General features: G+C 35.2%; 4 protein-coding genes across 14 annotated transcripts; 1 reads left to right on the forward strand and 3 right to left on the reverse strand.

The window, feature by feature from the left end:
• Positions 1–1,706: 1,706 nt before the first annotated feature.
• LOC117600663 (uncharacterized) lies at positions 1,707–7,006 on the reverse strand. Of its 8 annotated transcripts, none has more exons than XM_076692791.1 (5): positions 6,089–6,296; positions 5,715–5,836; positions 4,271–4,980; positions 2,951–4,202; positions 1,707–1,831 (listed from the first exon to the last, which is right to left on the reverse strand). In XM_076692791.1, exons 1-3 carry the CDS (start codon positions 6,116–6,118, stop codon positions 4,752–4,754), a joined length of 381 nt encoding a protein of 126 aa, XP_076548906.1. In that variant the 5' UTR covers positions 6,119–6,296; the 3' UTR covers positions 1,707–1,831; positions 2,951–4,202; positions 4,271–4,751. The 8 variants fall into 8 exon arrangements, with proteins under 8 accessions (XP_076548906.1, XP_076548909.1, XP_076548908.1 ...); XM_076692794.1 differs by lacking the exon at positions 1,707–1,831 and having other exon boundaries at positions 2,678–3,908; positions 4,062–4,202; XM_076692793.1 differs by lacking the exon at positions 1,707–1,831 and having other exon boundaries at positions 2,678–3,608; positions 3,675–4,202.
• Positions 7,007–7,054: 48 nt separating this feature from the next.
• LOC117600661 (transmembrane protein 267) lies at positions 7,055–9,550 on the reverse strand. 2 transcript variants are annotated; one of them, XM_076692790.1, is made up of 3 exons: positions 9,414–9,550; positions 8,240–8,690; positions 7,055–8,169 (listed from the first exon to the last, which is right to left on the reverse strand). In XM_076692790.1, the coding sequence occupies exons 2-3, from the start codon at positions 8,525–8,527 to the stop codon at positions 7,837–7,839; spliced, it is 621 nt and encodes a 206-aa protein (XP_076548905.1). In that variant the 5' UTR covers positions 8,528–8,690; positions 9,414–9,550; the 3' UTR covers positions 7,055–7,836. The 2 variants fall into 2 exon arrangements, with proteins under 2 accessions (XP_076548905.1, XP_034172275.1); XM_034316384.2 differs by lacking the exon at positions 9,414–9,550 and adding an exon at positions 8,764–8,906.
• On the forward strand, positions 8,874–9,919 carry LOC117600664 (c-Myc-binding protein). Of its 3 annotated transcripts, none has more exons than XM_034316393.2 (3): positions 8,874–9,017; positions 9,464–9,585; positions 9,665–9,919. In XM_034316393.2, the coding sequence occupies exons 1-3, from the start codon at positions 9,015–9,017 to the stop codon at positions 9,807–9,809; spliced, it is 270 nt and encodes an 89-aa protein (XP_034172284.1). In that variant the 5' UTR covers positions 8,874–9,014; the 3' UTR covers positions 9,810–9,919. The 3 variants fall into 3 exon arrangements, with proteins under 3 accessions (XP_034172284.1, XP_034172282.1, XP_034172283.1); XM_034316391.2 differs by having other exon boundaries at positions 8,897–9,038; XM_034316392.2 differs by lacking the exon at positions 8,874–9,017 and adding an exon at positions 9,083–9,243.
• Positions 9,920–10,295: 376 nt separating this feature from the next.
• Positions 10,296–11,998, reverse strand: mgr (prefoldin subunit mgr). Its single transcript, XM_034316385.2, has 4 exons — positions 11,863–11,998; positions 11,446–11,619; positions 10,536–11,082; positions 10,296–10,454 (listed from the first exon to the last, which is right to left on the reverse strand). Exons 2-3 carry the CDS (start codon positions 11,527–11,529, stop codon positions 10,594–10,596), a joined length of 573 nt encoding a protein of 190 aa, XP_034172276.1. The 5' UTR covers positions 11,530–11,619; positions 11,863–11,998; the 3' UTR covers positions 10,296–10,454; positions 10,536–10,593.
• Between the last annotated feature and the right edge of the window lie 7,257 nt (positions 11,999–19,255).

A 19,255-nucleotide genomic window follows, 5' to 3' on the forward strand; every position in this document is an offset into this window, starting at 1 on the left:
CTTTTTTTGTAAAATATCTCTTAACATATCCTGCAACTTATATTTTATAATTAATCGTCGTTATTTATGTTGAAACTCGTTTAATTATTCGATCACTGAGCAAACAGTGAAGAAAATAATTTCAATGGTGTGTTCGATGCTCGTTAATTTAACAGATCCGTGGTAATTAATGAGAATCGCGAAATTGAGGGAAAGAATTTCTGCGTAATGCACGCTGGACGTGAGCAGCTTAAATTCGACGTACGATTTTATACGATTACATTAGCGAGTTCTGTAAGCGGTATGGTAATTATAGTCCGACGCTGGGTTATTGTAAATAAAAGGAACGCGAAACGGATTATTTTCATGGCGTCGATTGGTAGCGCGAGGTACGTAATTGTAGACTTGTAAATTATGTAGCTGTTATAGCTCCTAAGATCTCTTTCTCTCTATAATATATAAATATATTCGATATTTGTTAGGTAGACCCGAAGACTGACCGGTGCTTATACGAACCGACCAAAGAAACACCTAATGAGAAGAAGAAAAAAAAGTGTCACTGCTATTGTATCTTTATTCGCGTTTATTTTAACCCTTTGATTCAAACCATCAAAGTATTTTATTAGATTGGCAATGCAATTTGCAACCTCCTCCCCCCTTTTCCTACAGGATTATTTATTAAAATTCTTCGGAAGCTAATCAATGTATAAAACGCGTGTACACATTTTGCCATACGAATACTATTATTTATATACATATATCGATGTAAATTGATCGAGATAGTGGATAGGTGACGGAGATCATTGTACGATACTACGAGCGTAATCTGTAAGCGGTTGTAAATATTGTAAAAGTATAGCAAGCGCGCGCTGCATACCTACTATCGCGAGAAAATATAATCATATTTTCCTCTGACCATTGATCTTATTGGAGTTCGTTCTAATCCTCTTTCATCGAGGCGATCGAAAAGTCGCAAACAGGGCTTTGTTCTCTCCTAAAGACCACCGAAATTGTATTTGAACGAATACGATATTGAAATAAACCAGTTGAACCGAATCACTTTAGGCGAGATTATTATCGTAACTTCAGGAGTCTTTGAACAATCTTTTCTTTTTAAATTAGAAATCGTTTTCAATAATATTTATATTCTTCATTTAAGTTCAAGAAGACCGATTCACGAAGATTTTGTTGCGGGTCTATTAAAGCACACGGTACCTCGAGTACCTGCGTGGACATTATTCGACCATTCTACCTCTTCACAGGTGACAAGGTTTTCCTTTCATTCTGGGCTTTCCCCATTACCCTCAATCTGTTTTCCAGCAGGTACCCGTGAAAAGGAGATAACGTTACCAGGAGTGCGGTACATTCCCCTCTCACTGAATTATGGAGATTAAGCTGAAACATATGGGCTTGTTGGAAATACTGACGAGATCCGTTAGGTGATTTACATACACCTTAAACCACTTGATCCATGAGGTAAAATATTTATAAACTATCCTACGAGAAAATAAAATATAGAAGTAGTAGTTTTACTTTTATATTAATTAAAAAAGAAGTTACCAAATTGAACAAATCGTTGATTCGTCGACAAAGGCCTAAACGAGGATGGTCTGACAGGATTCGTTCTCGAAACCCCTCCGTTGAAAATAGAAGAAAACAACGATCCTGTTTTTCTCCACTGTTCCCTCGATTGTCACTAGGCCGGCACGAACAATAAATTAATTGTGCCTTGTACGATTCTTGGGTTAGCTTTCGGTGGTCGCGTGCTCGCCTGCATGGGGTCGTTTGTGAACAGAGCCACGTGCCTCTTTATAATCGCCGTCAGCGTCTCGCTCTGCCATTAGATCGACGTCTAAAAGGACAGGTTTCACAGGACGAGTCACTAATTTTCGACTAGAAAGCAAGATTGTTCTGGGATCGTGTGAAGATTCGAAAAAATCACTTTCAAAGTATCAGAAAGTATATTCATAGAATTTCATAGAACGCCATTTGTGCTCGGATAATTTTAATTTTATTTAATTTATAAATGATTGGGAAATACAAAAGTACAAAATTATTAATGAAATAAAATGATGATTCTCAGAGCACGTCTCAATAATAATCCTTAATCCTTTCAAATTATTATTGTTCTAATTTGGTTGGATCTATGACAAACGTGGACAGTTCTATGAATATACATACATCACCCATTCGGTGACATCGGTGTAATGAGAATATAGTGGCTAAGGGTTGCTGGTGAGTTCGCCAGGGTTGTTATTATCGAGCGTGTGTGACTAGAACAGCGATCGCACCAGAGGAGGGCGAGCCGCGTGCGGCTCGTTAAATTCTTCGGCCAGCGAATTTGACCCAGCCACGATTCTGTGAAATTGTGCGATCATTCGTCCACGGATGCTTTCATCGCCGATGGCAAAACTACCCGCGATTAAATCGACGAACTCTGTCGAGAGGGAACCGATCGAGAAACTCCTTGTTACGAGTCTTAATTTAACAAAATAAACCAAACGAAAGGTTGGTTTATTTAATCAAATAAAAGACACATCCGCGGTATAATTATGTTAGCTTAGATCTCAGTACAAATAGATTCTCGGTGGATTATGTTCTCAACAACACGTGCAATGCATCTTATTCAATTCTGCGGGAAAACGAAAGAATAACATTGCTATCTGAATGCTCGAAGAATAACATATGTCCCGTGGCAGAGCTTTACGGGGTGAAAACTAACCACCCGTAATCCAGCCCGATTAGGAACATAAACGCGGATTCACGGGGTGCGGTTAAGTTAAACACTCGACAAATTGCGTGTGCCAGAAGCACTTATGTAGGTATATCTAAATAGAGAGGGTGTGATATTCTCGATATTATAATAAATAGGGAAATCTGTATATGTTATTCAAGTATACCAGTATGCGCACTTAAGTGCAACGTAGATTTCTTTTAGCTAAGAACAACGGTATATGGGAGGAACCTTTACCGTTTACAGAAATCTGCAGATTCATTTCTTTAGACTTCTTCTGACTAATAAGAGGAAGTATAAGGGTAGAGTCTCCTACTGTTTGCCTTCAGGGTTGGAGGAACCAGAAAGAGCTCAGATGATCCCAGGCTCTCGAATCTCGAATCTTCCATCTTCTTAAACAAAAAATCATAATTAATAATTTTAGAAAGTATAAGTTGCTCGCAGCTATAATACGAGGGGTGTAAATCCAGAGACAAGGCCAGATGTCGCCTTCGTACATGTACGTTCATACATACACAGGGCACACCTGTTCAAGATCGTACGTACACACACAGGGGTAGGCTTGCGCGCAATCAAGGCGAAGGGGTGCTTTAGCAGAGTCGCCCCATGGTTACCAAGGGAACGGCACGTAACGCCGCCCACAACCCTCGGGCTGTCTTGTCCGATGTGTTTGCTCGATGATTTTATACCAATTATGGCCTATCCCCATGCTATTGCCTACTCCCCGTAGCATCGTCTGTATCCCTACCCCTATGTCCTCATCGCCACCCACTTCGACGTTGCGTATATCGGTCGGATGGTGCTCCACTTCTGTCCTAAAAGAGATCTGCAAGTACCTGGTGCAAGCACTTACGCAAAGATGCGGATCTTCTTGGTTGCATGTGCTAGCTACATCCTGGGGGTGATTTTCTATTAAAAAAATATAATTTAATGCACTTCAGATTCATAAGGCTTTCAATACCTTTAAAGTTTCTAGATGCAAAGCGTGAAGTCATAGGTTTATTAGTAATTAATCATTAGAAATCTTTGATAAAAGGTCAAGGACGATATTTTCAATATTTTCCAGCTGAAAAAATCCCTTGTCTTGGTAGGGCTAACTAAAGGAAGCGCCTATTGTCGCACCCTTTAAGCACCTATAGATTTTGTTAAACGAGTCTCTTCGTGGTTGAAGAATATATTGAAGAGTCTTGAGAAACTGAAACACCATGATGGTATTAAATTTCTGAGCTGCCACCGGATCGCGAGGGGATAATTACCGGGACACACACGTTGTTCGGGAGTTAGGTAGACATTAATGGAAATACACGATAAGGGGATTACGAACGGTCGGAGGATAAATATAATGTACCGTTTTATTGATGATACGCAATCTCCAATTGTATCGCTTTTTGCATAAAATATCCTGTAATGTATCGTTTCCAATGTTCTGTATAATTAAAGGGATGTGTAATTTTTCTGGATTATTGTTGAAATGGATAATCAGAAGGATCTGTAACATGATAACATTTATTATAAATAATATACACGTTACAAACGAAACAAATGCTGTATACAGACCTTTGGAATAAAATCGATGTTGAGAGATGGAAAATAAATAATTAAAGAGACTAATGAATAGTTGACATTTATGTAATATTTCTTAGTAACTTTAATTAGTCTATATACTGTATATATAGAGAACCATTTAATTCTTATCAACTATGAACACATATCATTCTATTTCCCTGAGTGACTAATGTATATGGCGTCATCTGCTAGCAACTGAGTGTACCACTATCAATATAATTTCTCTGAGAGTCATTATCATTCGTAGAAAAAACAAATTAAGTACAGATTTATTTTCATTAATCACCGTTTTATGAAATATCTTTTTGCTGTTCAGCTGAAAACTAATTCTTTTAAAGAAACCATATGTATAAATATCATTTATATTAAATGTGGTTTCAATTCACTATAAAGTAGACCTAATGAATTACACTAAATTAATGAATCTCTTAACTTACTGATATGATCTGTATGTTACAAACACAATTAATTATTAAAATTTCGATCGTGCTTCGTGATAAGTCCCATAATGATAGTCTTTCTTCGTTCCAAAATCATCGTTAAAATTTTCGGAACCGCTGTACATCGAGAATCCACGACGGGACAACAATTCCCCTGGCACAATCGTCGGATTTGTGTAACAAAAGTCCGCCATCATACTCGTTTGTCTATTCAGTTGATTGGACCTGAACAATTTCATCGACTTAGTAAAACAGTTTTTGCTAAAAGAACAGAAAGCATTAATATAGAAGCAATTCTAGAAATGTAATCAAGAAATTCCGTCACGAAATTCACCTTTCAATCCTTCGCAATCGAAATCATTTCCTAAGGCAATTATTTCTTGCAATGGTTTGCAAATGTTCAAAAGAGTTCAAAGAAATGTTATCGTGACCCAATTTTGAATGGCAAAGGATTAAAAGGTGTCAGAATTGAAAAAATAATTATAAAGAAAGATAATGGTCGCGTGCAAGCCTCTTAATTTCTCTGTACCCGTTTCGCATTCTTTTTAACCGAGATAAGCTAAACAATCGCGTTGCGCGCGGCAAAGATACGATATCAATGCGGTGAGTCATAAATTAATAGAAATACTATTTTTTCATTTTCTTCATTCGCGAATTGTCCGCAAAAATCATCGCAATTTTACTCTTTAGAATGTAAATCTTACGTGACTTATTCGGATTCCTAGCTCGTCGAAAACGTGGCTCGTCCCAACAAAACGAAACGTCAGCTATGCCACTAATGCCCATGATTTTAATCAAACATGTTCGGTTAAATGCATTTTTTCCACGAAATATCATTCAACAAGCCAACATTTGTGCTGTGAGTTCTTATCATTTTCTTTTCAAGCGAAGCCAAACGGTGTTAACAATTAGAACACAATGCAATTTGCAAAGCAAGGATTAGGAATGGTAATTTGCATGCAAATGGCTTCACATTTCAAAGAAAACTTACTTACCCGTCTGTACTTAATCGATTCACTTTGACAAATAGTACGAACACTAAAATGAAGAGCAACAGGAGAGCACCCGCGGTTACACCGCCTGCTATCGCAAAATACAGTAACAACTCGTTGGCATCCTGCAAAAAAAAGAGAATCATACAATTAGAGTTAAATTTGAAACAATAAATAATTTATATTACTTAACTAGAATTTATTAAAGTCTCCACACTAAAATTCATTGTTTCCACCCAAGACAATTAAATCATAAATATTAATTGTATCGCCATATTCAGAGTGCACGTACTATTTGTATCATTCTAAACATGTTCACAGCACATAGAGGATTAATTATTAATCATTGATGCACTTAACGAGATATGGTTGTTTACCTCCGAAAATTTATCTCTCATAATAGTCATCAATTAGATGAATCATAAATTTAATTAATTTCCCACAAACGAGAAAACCTTCTCACTTGCTTTGGATTTTAACTATCTAACTACCTAAAATGTGCCGATCACCAGTGACCGCCGCATTGATAAATAATTGGAAACGAAAAAAGAAATAAGCACACAAGAATGTTAAACAATCTTTAATACGCACTGTTGCTTTGCACTTCCTCGAACCGGCATTTCGCAACCCGAGTTTAACGCGTCGGATGTCAACACATTATGAAAGTCAATAAATAGCACTAAACGGAAAACAGGAAGTACACTTTTAATATATCATTGCGAATGAAATAATGGAAGGATAAATGTCTATATAATTATTTCCAATCCCCCGTGAATCTTCTATGCATACTTCGATCGCATAGCGATTCTTCTTGCGCCAATTCAACCTTGAAGTCACATAGTTGCATCTCTAATAAGCGACCACCATTCGAGCAAGTCGTAATTAGCGTTACAAAACAAGCTTTATTCCAACTCTATGATTAACCTCGATCCTCGTGAAAGCACCGACACAAGTGCAACGATCGAAACCGTACGAATTGATTAATTATTCGGAAACAAGGAGTCATGCGAGTCTGAAAGTTACCGTTGTGTTACGTATCGGTAAACGGGCACTTGGCATAACAACGACCTTGGCGTATTATGCTCCAGAAAAACTGTCTATTTACCGATACGATTCGTAAGATTTAGAAAAAATAATTACAACGTGGTCTTACCATTGTAAATATACAGAGAAGTTAAAAGCGACACGAGACCTCCCCGAAGACAATACTCGACTGGCGTACACAATCAAGATATCGGTATCAGCGTGTTATCGTAGCCGTCGTGATATCTGTGAAAATCTGGTGGCATTGTAAAGCTCCTGTACTATAAAATCGTGAAGAATTTTGTTCCAGCACGAAATTGAAAAAAAAAGTAACACTTCAATTAGTCTTTAACTACACTGGTCATTCGTTAGGCGCGAAGAAATAATTTAAACTAATTATTAAATAAACTTCTCGGGTGAAAATTAAACGATAACACGATGAAAACACGAAAGATTCAACAAGATAATTATATAGCAATTTCCGCTTGCAAGATTAACAGTTTCCTAAGTCTATGGGCTTTTTAGAAGCTCGCATGGTTTTTGAACGAGATAGATAAATGAACACTAATGGTAACACTCAGACGAGAGTAAAGTGTGTAACAGTGCCAGCAAAGCAATACTGAATGCTGATAAACCCCTCCAGCCTGTACAAGGTGTAGACGAGTACACGTGTGTGTGAGCGACTGACTTCTTGTAAGGGTACCGCGTCCTCCGCGCTTGCCAATCGGGATCTTTAACGAGTACGTGGGTATCATTCGATGTTTCCACTAGAATCTAATACCATTTTCCACTCCAGACACCAGGCAAACATCGACTTGCGCGAATGATGATCGTCTATTAAATACAGCTGTCTTTGGAAACAACTATGTAAACAATATGGACGCAATAAATATTTTTTAGTTACGCAAGCTCTCCGCCTGTTCGAGCATGTTTTTTATTGAGAAACTTGTCCCTTTGACTTTATTAAACAACCGTTTTCCTGTATTATAGAAAAATAAATATTGATTCACATTACAAAACATATACATAGTATATTATTTAAAATATCACAGTATATGTACAATATGTGTATATACACAATTGGAAAATATTTTTATACTATTTACACTATATCAATTAGTGTCATATTACTATAAGTTTTAGATTCATGTAAAGAAAAGATCATGAGCCATTGTAGCACATGAGGAAGCATCATGCTCATACTTAAATACAGATAATATGGAATGGGTTGTGTAGAGCCAATAGGACAGAACCATAAACCCCTTCTTGTGCCATCTCGTATGTGATGACTCAAAAAACTTGCTAATATTATCCATGAATAATAGCCAAACCTTGGATGATTAAGAAAATTTGAGTAAAAATTGAACATAAGCCACAGTGTTATAGGAACAGTGGTACAATGCAGAAACGGGCGTTTTTCTAAATGCGTAGCATCCTGTAAAATGAAAAGAGAAACATTAATAAAATGCTACATTGTCAAAACAAAAGGTTATGATACTACTTACATTTATCTTCCAACTACATGCCGCGATAAAGTGATCTACATCGATAAAAGACGACAGACAAAAGCAGCAGAAAATACTCGACAAATTTTGAATAAGAGGCTTGTTTGACAAATTTAAAATCACAGCCCAAGTAAGACCACCGACAATCGCGTGAGTGACATTGTCAAAAATCGCGCGTGCCACAACGGTCTTCCCATGTTTCAAACCTTCGTCCCCAATGTACGAACAAATGCCAATAGCACCAGTCAATGCTAAACGTAAAAAAATGTCTCTCTTTAATAGAAACATTACAATAAACTATTTAAAAAACGTCAAAAATTAATGTTCATTGTACCTATATACAGTAAAAATATATATTACAAATTCTACCTCGCCATTTTGGAATGTTGATGTCTCGACATACTATATTCCTGCGTTCTTCAGCTATAGTCTATTTCAGCTAAATTTCCATCTGCAAAATTAATGTATTTTTAAATTCTATACTTATTAATAATATTTTAACTGCGTTTATAATTCTCTATTACATTTCATATCATAGTTTATCCGTTGATTAATTAAATTTTGTTGCGATACATGAAGTTACCGAATAACATTAGCTGTAGGGCGAGGCGGGATACTTTTTGGACATCGTCGATGTCAATCGAAATAAACTATTATCACATTCGTAGTTTACTATTGAATACTATACAAATTTCGTAAATTGAGTCCCGGTGAAGCAAGGTGAAAGAAAGGGAACAAGTTCATTGTTTGTTACACGCGACGTACACTATTCATAATGGTAAATAATCTTCTTTCTCAGGTAAAATTTATTTCGAATATGCATTGTTTTGAAAATCACGTATGTTATGTGGCTTTTGTTCTAATCGAGCGGTGTTATTGCCATTCTCTCGTGTGATTTTACAGACTCATGTTATCGGAATTTCACGGAATTATTTAATAAAGTAATATTATTAAAGAATTGTTATAAAGTAATTGCATAATTCGGCGATATGTCAAATTTTAAGGTAATATATTTATACGTTTTGTGATTTTGTTCAACATGATTTTCAGCAATGCTGTTTTAATAAATATAAATTTACGTAATTACAAATTTCTAATGATTTTATATTGCAAAATTTTTTTCAATTTGCTAAGTGTATTAATATTTACAAATATACAAATGTTTTATAATTACCATATGTTCAGAAATTTTTTTTGTAATTTCTGCAATATTTGTTTGTTTAGCCACCTGATTCTAAAAGAGAAGAATTTCGGAAATACCTTGAAAGGGCAGGGGTTATGGATGCTCTTACAAAGGTACTTGTGTCTTTGTATGAAGAACCAGAAAAGCCGGAAGATGCATTAGAGTATCCTTTAAACAAAGTTTAATTAATGGATTAATATGATTTCAGTAGTAATTCTTGTCTTTCCTTAATTAAGATATAGATATATCCGACAAAATCTGGGAGGAATTACAGATGTTGATGTTGAAGTAGAAATGTTAAAAAAAGAATTGGAAGAAGCTAAAGCTAAGATTATCGAGCTAAAGGCAAAATTGGTGAAATATGAACCGGATGAAGGTGCAGAATAATTTAAATAACAAAATTTTAGACTATACTTCAATACTAGTCTTTGCTGGATACTGATTTTCTCAGAAAATCAGACCACCTATGTGCCTTACAATAGATATAGCAAATCACTTTTTAAAAGGATTTAGAATATAAGATAAATTAAGTTTAATTTTGCAAATTCCATTAATTATAAGTCTATTCCATAATCATTTCTCAATCATGTTTACAAAACTATAGATGATACTTTCCATTTAGCAAAATTAAATGCAGTTACTAACATAGAGTATAATTTGTAATGAAACTACAAAAGCAGGATATAATAAATTAGAAAGTAAAGCTCAAATCAAGTTTTGTTTGATGTGATATTTCTATAACAAATGTATTATTTTTTTTATACAAATAGTGTATATCTTTTTTATTTTGCAAAAATTATCAAACTTAAATCAATTAATGTAAGTGATTACTAATATAATAAATGTGATAAGAAATCCTATTGTAGGTACATAAGACATCATATTAAGTTAGAATTCAGATGTATTTGTGGCAATATACATAAATATTGGTGTATCTAGCTTATAACCTAAATGTATTTGAGTCCTTTATTTCACTGATAGTTTCAGATGACAGATTTTTCGTTCACAAGCTCTTTTTTTTGACAGTGTAACCTAAAAAAATGATAAAATTATACAATCAGTATTAAAGTACATGGAATTCATATAACATTTATTTCACATGTGTATAATTACCCTTTAGGTTTTAGGCAATCATTGCATGCAAATTGAATTTATTAAAAAGAAACAGTTTTCATGTTGGTTTAGCAGCTTGCCTGCGTTTTACTTCCCAATTATAAATGCGTGCCATGTTTACTTCAGTTGTTGTAAATTGATCTCTGACAAAGTCCAAGTCGTGTTCCACGTAGCTTAAATTTCTCTTTGCAGCTTCAATATTTTTTGTTAACATCTCTTGTGCATCGTCCAGTGTATATTCTAACATAACATTTGCTCCCAGCCATAAACATACTTTATCAGTTGGTGGAATAACAGCCTTTGCATAAACTTGTTCCGATAAAAGAAACTGAGTTTCTAATTCCTTGCTGTTGTCTTTTTCTTCCTGTAATTTTTTTATCATATCCAATGATCTTTCTAAATCTGGAATCTGTGCCTTCAGTCTTTTCCTCTTATTCATCAAATTATATTCAATAAACTTATATTTGCCATGATGATCATCCAGCATTCGTAGTACTTTGTCCACTGAGTCATTTTCGGGTTTTGCCATAAATGCGTCGACATCGTCCTATATAAAAAGGTTTGTATGAAACGTATTTGTTTCATACTAAATTAAAATATTACAATGTCCATTCCTTTTGTGACCATATAAGGTCTGTACTACGAGGAAAAAATTCGGATACATTCTTATAGGTTAAAGTACTAAAATAAATAGAATTAAAAAGATTCTTTACAGAAACTATAAATACAAACGGAAAAGATTCACGATTCTTTATTTTTAACAGAAGTTTTTATCTACAGCCATGAGTACTACTTTTTCGAAAAAATATTCATGGTAACCAAATATGATTTAAACATACACTATTCTTGTATTGATAACAATTTTATAATAATATATTATACAACGATTATTTAATAATAATGCACTTACTACAAATTCGGCCTCCGGTATTCCGGCATACGACTTTTTCTCTTTATCCTGACCAGTCTCCGTTTTATTACCACCGTCTTCCATCTTGAATCACTATACAAATTCTCATAACACGCGATTGGTTTCAGGTGATGCGAGCGTTGAAAATTTTACCGACAGTCCCTAGATAAATCTCTAGAAACGAGAACACAAATTACGTCGTCATTACTAAACCGAATGCAAAAAAATTGGAGGGACGTGTTCAGGAGGCCCCAAAGAATGGCGCTCTGGTCCTTAAAATATTGACATTTATGTCTGTCAACGGTCAAGAAAATGCACCTGCATCAATTTATTCGCAATATAAACATTTCTGCGAATTGTATGTCCGAATGGATACCAGACTAACATTCTTTGGGTCAGATAGAACAAAACGAGCACCCAAGGGATGATGTACAAGCCTCCCAGGTAGAAGAAATTTGAGAATTACGATTTTCACTCGCGAAACACTTCGGAAAGGTAAAACAGACCACAAATTTAGTTCCTCATTTTTTTCTACAGGGCGCAGTTCATTCGTTTAGTATGCTCGACCGCGCAATCAATCGTAGCCCGAGTATGTGAAGCGGCCTCGACGTTTGCATCGCCTTAAATAGTATTAAAATATTATATTAAATTGGGTATTAGATATCAAAAATACAAAAAACAGAAGACAAAGTTGAAGAGAAGAACGGAGTCGTGATTTCTGACATCATTTCCACATTGTCTTCAGAAATGCGTAAGCTGAAAATTTATACTCTATTTTGTCGATACAGATACGAATTAAAATAACATATTTCTCATTTATTCTGCTTTTATGGTGATGATTTATTAAATACCATTAATATCTTATGTATTTTTCTATCTTTTTTCTTATATTTCGGTGCTTTAAAGTGAAAAAAGTAATCTCGATCATATTTCAATATGGCGTTGATAATTTTCAACGAATCTTTCCATGCTTTTAATGTTAAAGTTTCAAAGCAATTCGAAGTTTCTACCAATGCTTGTGATTGGTCATTCCATTATGGCGTCCTTCTATTTGGACCAATCAGATTCATCGTTAAAGGGTGCGTTGCGCGGAGTGAGGTGGAGTGCAACAGTCCTCTTCGAAGCTTCGTCTGTTTGGCACGTGTCTGCAACAGGTAAGATTAAATTATCTTCAAATATTAAATTAAATTGCCGATCGGGTGTTAAAAGTACAAAAAACAGAAAAAACCATCGAAGAGAAGTCTAGATTCTTGATCTTTAACATTAATTCGGCATTTTCTTCAAAAATACAAGAGTTGAAAATTTGTGCTCTTGCCGCGATTGTACAATGAGGTTGGAACAGCAGAATTTGAATTACTTTTCCTTTTATATCGTTAATTTCCTAACCAATATTGAACGTTTTTAATATTCTTTCACACAATTTACTCTTTGATATTTAATAACGTTTTTTCTTGAGCATCGTAATATTATGCGATCTGTTCGTCTACCGGCTTCGGTTCGGCTGGGGACGAACATTACCGAATAATACCGAAAGGTGCTGATCGGTCTTCGGCAGGAAAAAAGCTCTCGCCATTTCTTTCGCGAACGTCCAAGTGACAAGACGTGTTGAGAGCATCCTTCCGTATAAGTAGTAGGTGCTCATTCTACCTATTAAAATATTTTGCATAAATTATAGTTCGATCGTTTATTAGTAATAATTTTATTATTGTTGATTAAATTTTATTTACATAAATTCGTATTTCTTATTTGTTACAGATATTTGATGGATATTGAAAGGACGCCATGACATCTGATATGGGATTGAAATAGAATTTCGTAAAAATTTATTGTTTTAATTTATTTTAATCAATTATTAACATTTATTATTACTTGTTTTTTATTGAGTCGTTGTTAATTGTGGGCATATTTGATAATTACTTGCTACCAAAGTCAAGAAAGAAAAGATTAGAGACATTTATTTTCTTTAACCAATTCATAGAAAAAGAATAATTAATTTTTCATTTTATTAAATAATTTCGTCCAGTATTTTAATACATTTGTTTTAACCTAGAACAAAATTGAAATAATTCATATTCTACTGCAAATGATTGCTTCCCTTCTGCAATTATTAATTATTTTAAACAATCTATTTTTGTTAAATCGTAATAATTATATTATAATATCCAGTTTTCGATGCAAGTTTAAATTAAAATAGAATTACGTTTTTAAATCACATGCTGTTTAAGCATGGTTAATTATTGGACTTTGCTTATTGAAAAGAATTAGATAATTTATAAATCATGCTGTAAGAATTTCCAACAATTTGTAGTATGCTCACAATCTTAACAACAAAAATCCTCTGCTTTAATATAATAGTCTATTATCTTTATTACAAAATGATTTTCTATCGATGTAATATTCATTGAAATAATTATCAACAATTATCCAAAACAGTTCATTTCAATCTAGGATCAATATTCAGCTTTAACAATATTTGTGCTCGTCAAATATATTTCACGAACATAGATATTTTCATTTACAAGTCATTAATAACAGTATTTCCGTTACGAATGTTCAATAAAAAGAATGTTGTTTTGTATATTTCCACCCAGCCCATCCCTGTTTACTAAGTTTTTCTTTCAGGAATCGTTGTGGCCGCGCGCAATGCGGTCGGTAGAGTCAGTGTTAGTACGTACATATTTCCAATGTTTTGATTTTTTCAAGGGTGAACTGGCCCTGAATAGAGTTGCGCTTGTACAGTTAGGAATCACGCGAAAGTAGAGTCAGTGTTTGCTGCGTATAATAAAATATTTTCTAGAGCATCGCGGCTCTGATTTTTCTTTTTCCATCGTGAAAGTAGAGTCTTTACAATTGTTCGCCGAAAATTATTCACGGTCGCGTTACTATTTTTATTTTTAATTTTTTTTTAATTGCTCGATATATTCGGGATTAGAGTCAATGCACCACTGAAGAGGAGTTTTGGGCGTTGCTCCATAAGGAAAGAGTGTAAGTATCTTATTACTTTATTTAATTAATTTTAATTGAAATAGAATAATTTACAATTTCAATACTTGATAATTGAGAGTTCTTCTTAATTGCTATTGCTAATATTTTATAAAATTCAATTTCATATATAATTTTATTAGAATAAAAATTGATAATTTGCAAAATTAACCGTAATTCTTTTTTGTTTTGTTACAGATGAATTTTTTGAATGCCGAGTTCCTGGATATCCTGGTGATGGCTTTCTTCACGACTTCCGTCTTGGTACGTCACTTAATTGCTTTTTATTAAAATAGAATAATTTACAATTTCAACCCTTGATAATTGAGATTTCTTTTTAATTGCTAATATTTTATAAAATTCAATTTCATATATAATTTTATTAGAATAAAAATTTATAATTTTCAAAATTAACCGTAATTCTTCTTTTTTTGTTACAGATGAATTTCTTCACGACTTCAGTATTCTCCTACAAGGCAGCCTCCTACCTGAAGAAGAGTATATCTGCGAACGGTGAGTCGCATGTTTTATGGTTCCTCTGGTAGCCCAATCATGTCGTAGGACGAATGGTCCAAATCGACACGGGCTACTAGTTGTATACGTGCTTGGCAAGCATAGTGACCATGGGTATGATTATACATACCCATGAGTAGTAACATTTTTATTGTTTCATTTCATTTAGTTAGGCTAGGTCTTCTTGTACTCCGCGTTTTAATATCATTTCAATTCCACATATTCTAATAGATATTTTTGAAATATATGAATGCTCTTAAATGTTCTTGAATGTTCTTAAATGTGGAATTAGAATATTTGAATACCGAAACAATTTTATTTAGTTTGTCTGTAATAGAGAAGTCAAATACTATCTGACTTAGTTATTGCGATGGTTCAAAGCAATATAATATTGATAGTATTATGTAATATGTATACTGGATATACACATTAATGATGTTATTACATTGATTAAATTTCATTGTGTATATTATAAATTCAAATATAATTTGAGAATTTTCTAAAATTTCATTCATTCAATAGCGAAGTTTAACTTACTTAAACGTTCATGAAAAAATGAACAATTTATGTGCAAGAAGACAATTCGTGACGGGTAGATTTCCAAGTCAGAGTAATCTATTTCAACACATTTTGCGTATTCTTGAAAATTTACTCTGAGGAGGGAGTCGTCCGAGGATGTTTTAATTTTTTATTAATTTTCACAATATATTCTTTTTTCATTGTAAAGAATTTTTAATTAGTCATTTTGCTTTTAATAAAATATCAAATTCAATTTTGACATTAAATTCCTTTTTATTAGAGTTTTGCCTTTATTAAATTAGTGTTGCGAGAAATTTCCGACGCGAGAGTAAATATGACGATGCACTGACTAGTATTCGGTGGGAATCCTTTTGGTTTTTAATCTCAATCCTATGTATTATTTAATTAATCAAATTAGTTACAAGGATTCCGCGGCATAAGACCGTGAACACCATCTCTGGGAGATATACCCATGCATTACTAGGCCTTTGCAGGCGCAGCTTTAGAATACGGAACATATGAAAATATGTTACCATATTCTAAACTGTAGTCCTTTTGTCTATACTATGGGCGTCCGTCAATCTGACACCGTTGGATGCAACGTGTTGGACGGGCGGGTAGCGCTCTTAGCGAAGGGGTGCACTCTGTCCTGGCGTTACGACGTCCAGGCGGGGTGGGTGGTATGTAGCGTCTGGCGTAAGTCTAGGGGGCGTGAGACCCTTCGTTGCCAGCTGATATTAGCAGTGCACCATGTTTGCGTCATAGTTGCTCTATTTTGCTTTTCAGTATTTCTTCTTAAAGCTTTATATTTACAAAGTCGAGTCACTTTTATTAAAATAGTGAAATATTAGCCCGTTAGATGTTTATGTACTAATCATGTTTTTAGATCAGGATTTTCAGATTTAACCCCTTCCGTGTTTATTGCCAAAGCCCATTCACGTGCCCAGGTGCTACTTGGATGGGTAGAGGCAATGGGCACGATGACCTAGTTCATAAGAATAATAATTAATAAGCGGCTGGCATTGTGTTAGTATATCGTGCACGACGTAATCTCCACATATGGTGTGTGTGTTTTTAGGCTGTGGGATTGCGTCGGTTTAATAACTTTTTCATTTACTTTTAATTTGAAATAATATTTTATTCAACAAGATGTACGATGAACGTATAAACCAAATACTATGGTTATCATTACTATTACCATGATTATTACCATTATTATGAAATATTCTATATCAAAGTAGTTAATTAAATTTTGTAATTATCATTATACGCAATGATTGCTAGCCTTGCCAGACGATTTCAGTGAAAAATGGTACGTACCGTAGAGTGTGATGTGAGATGAAACTCGGGTGACGGAGGCGTCCCGGGACGTTCTCCCTAGTTTAGGCTTTGCGCCCGGGTGGAGTGTATGGGGGTCGTGGAATGAATTTTTGTGAGAATGTGATTTTGCCTTTTTTAAATATAGGGTTAGGTAGGTAGGTAGTATACCTTCTGGTGTGCGTGATAGATTGTAAGTAGGTAGGGCCGGGACAGGTTGTCACAGTCTCTTGGTCGGGTAGGCGCGATTTCGCGTGATCAACCTGTACCTGGAATATATTTGAAGAATTGACGATACAATCGATACGAACGGAGTATGTCGTTCGCCTTCGATACTATCTGTACAATTTTTCAAATTTTTGGCGACTTCATAAGTCGTCATACGCGGTCGCGATGGCACGAAACGCACAAGTTCTGCTCGAGCACGGCACGTGTGCACGAACAACGATTTATATAAAATCCTTTTTCGTCCACGTGTCAATTAGAGTTTCGCGATTTTTCTTTTTTGTTGATTGTTTTTTTTTTCTGTTTTGCGAATTTGCAAGTCTCGAGCTTTAGATATAAGTTTCAGGTGGGTGGACCGCCCGAAGAAAGAAAAGGCTATATGCCGAAGCGCCCCGACAAACTGTCTTTCAAGAGGGGAACTACTAATGATTTTGCATCCTTTTGCAAAAAAGGATGGGAAATCATTATCGTTACTACTTTGTCACTGTGCTTGCCTGTAGTTGTAGTTTTGTAATTTCAGGACAAGAGGGGGCCCGTGACCCCCATGATTTTGGGCAAATCGCGTTTTCAATTTAGTGTTGCGAACTTTAAATATCGTGTTTCTTTCTTGCATTGCTTTAAAATGGAATTTAACTTTTCAATGTTGATTGCTTTAAGATTTTTGAGAGTTTTGTTTTTTAATGTTGATTGCTTTAGTGTTGCGAGTAAAAAATTCACGGTTTGAGAATCCCCCTTTTTTGCATTTTAATTGCATGTCTGTTAAAGATAGCGTTGCGAATGATATTAGCGCGATTGTTTCCCAGTGTTGCGACTTATAAATACGCGATTGCTTTGCATTAGTTTATAGAGTTCCCTGCTAATTAGTGTTGCGGTAATGAATATTCGCGTTTTGCATTAGAGTTGCGATATATGATGAAATGCCCAAAAACGATCCAGCGGAGTTGCATAAGGCAGCTATGGACCAGCTGCCATGATACAGCCTTGGATTGGCTGTACCCCTTTTTTAGATTAGTGTTGCGTCTTACAAAATTCGGTAGATTTTACTAGTGTTGCGTTACAGTTCGCGTTTTCTCCTTTTTTCTTTTTTTCAGCTTAGTGTTGCGTATAATGGAGCAGCCTTCACGCGTACGCTTTTGTACATATTATATAATTAATAAAATTAGTGTTGCGAGTAAAAAATTCACGGTTTGAGAATCCCCCTTTTCTGCATTTTAATTGCATGTCTGTTAAAGATAGCGTTGCGATAGACATTAGCGCGATTGTTTCCCAGTGTTGCGACTTATAAATACGCGATTGCTTTGCATTAGTTAATAGTGTTCCCTGCTAATTAGTGTTGCGGTAATGAATATTCGCGTTTTGCATTAGAAATGCCCAAAAACCATCCAGTGGAGTTGCCATGGTCCATAAGGCAGCTATGGACCAGCTGCCGTGGTACAGCCTTGGATTGGCTGTACCCCTTTTTTAGATTAGTGTTGCGTCTTACAAAATTCGGTAGATTTTACTAGTGTTGCGTTACAGTTCGCGTGTTCTCTTTTTTTCTTTTTTTCAGCTTAGTGTTGCGTATAATGGAGCAGCCTTCACGCGTACGCTTTTGTACATATTATATAATTAATGAAATTAGTGTTGCGACTGAATTCGCGATTTGTATTAAATTAGTGGAAGTAACTATGACTCACATTCGGTGGGAATCCATTGCTAGTCAAGGATTCCGCGGCCTAAGACCGTGAACACCATCTCTGGGAGATATACCCATGCATTACTAGGCCTTTGCAGGCGCAGCTTTAGAATACGGAACATATGAAAATATGTTACCATATTCTAAATTGTAGTCCTTTTGTCTATACTATGGGCGTCCGTCAATCTGACACCGTTGGATGCAACGTGTTGGACGGGCGGGTAGCGCTCTTAGCGAAGGGGTGCACTCTGTCCTGGCGTTACGACGTCCAGGCGGGGTGGGTGGTATGTAGCGTCTGGCGTAAGTCTAGGGGGCGTGAAACCCTTCGTTGCCAGCCGATGTTTTGTCATAGTTCAGAATGTTTGCTATTTTGAAATTAGTGTTGCGGTATTGTGTTGCGGTATTTCGGTTTGTTTTATAGGGTTTGCTTAGGGATTGCTCTTATGGGCAGTCACTTTTCTTTTCAGGTTCCCCTGTACCCTCCCTCCCACTGCCATGCCCCCATTCTTTTTTCTTCCCATTTTTTAATTTTGAAAATTTTGAGCATTCGGTTATTGGAAATACTGTTAAATAATTATA

Source organism: Osmia lignaria, chromosome 16 (assembly GCF_051020975.1).
Source record: "Osmia lignaria lignaria isolate PbOS001 chromosome 16, iyOsmLign1, whole genome shotgun sequence".
Taxonomy (NCBI): Eukaryota; Metazoa; Arthropoda; class Insecta; order Hymenoptera; family Megachilidae; genus Osmia; species Osmia lignaria.

What these genes read in the sequence shown, in the direction of transcription:
- LOC117600661 (XM_076692790.1), bottom strand. Translation starts at nt 8,527, where the DNA reads ATGTTTCTATTAAAGAGAGACATTTTTTTACGTTTAGCATTGACTGGT. An exon ending in CATGTAGTTGGAAGATAAAT is followed by an intron (nt 8,170 to 8,239) that starts GTAAGTAGTATC and finishes TTCATTTTACAG; the next exon opens with GATGCTACGCATTTAGAAAA.
- mgr (XM_034316385.2), bottom strand. Translation starts at nt 11,529, where the DNA reads ATGGAAGACGGTGGTAATAAAACGGAGACTGGTCAGGATAAAGAGAAA. An exon ending in TACCGGAGGCCGAATTTGTA is followed by an intron (nt 11,083 to 11,445) that starts GTAAGTGCATTA and finishes CTTTTTATATAG; the next exon opens with GACGATGTCGACGCATTTAT.
- LOC117600663 (XM_076692791.1), bottom strand. Translation starts at nt 6,118, where the DNA reads ATGACTATTATGAGAGATAAATTTTCGGAG. An exon ending in TGAGAGATAAATTTTCGGAG is followed by an intron (nt 5,837 to 6,088) that starts GTAAACAACCAT and finishes TTTTTTTTGCAG; the next exon opens with GATGCCAACGAGTTGTTACT. An exon ending in AATCGATTAAGTACAGACGG is followed by an intron (nt 4,981 to 5,714) that starts GTAAGTAAGTTT and finishes CTGTTCTTTTAG; the next exon opens with CAAAAACTGTTTTACTAAGT.
- LOC117600664 (XM_034316391.2), top strand. Translation starts at nt 9,015, where the DNA reads ATGGTAAATAATCTTCTTTCTCAG. An exon ending in TAAATAATCTTCTTTCTCAG is followed by an intron (nt 9,039 to 9,463) that starts GTAAAATTTATT and finishes TTGTTTGTTTAG; the next exon opens with CCACCTGATTCTAAAAGAGA. An exon ending in AAGCCGGAAGATGCATTAGA is followed by an intron (nt 9,586 to 9,664) that starts GTATCCTTTAAA and finishes ATTAAGATATAG; the next exon opens with ATATATCCGACAAAATCTGG.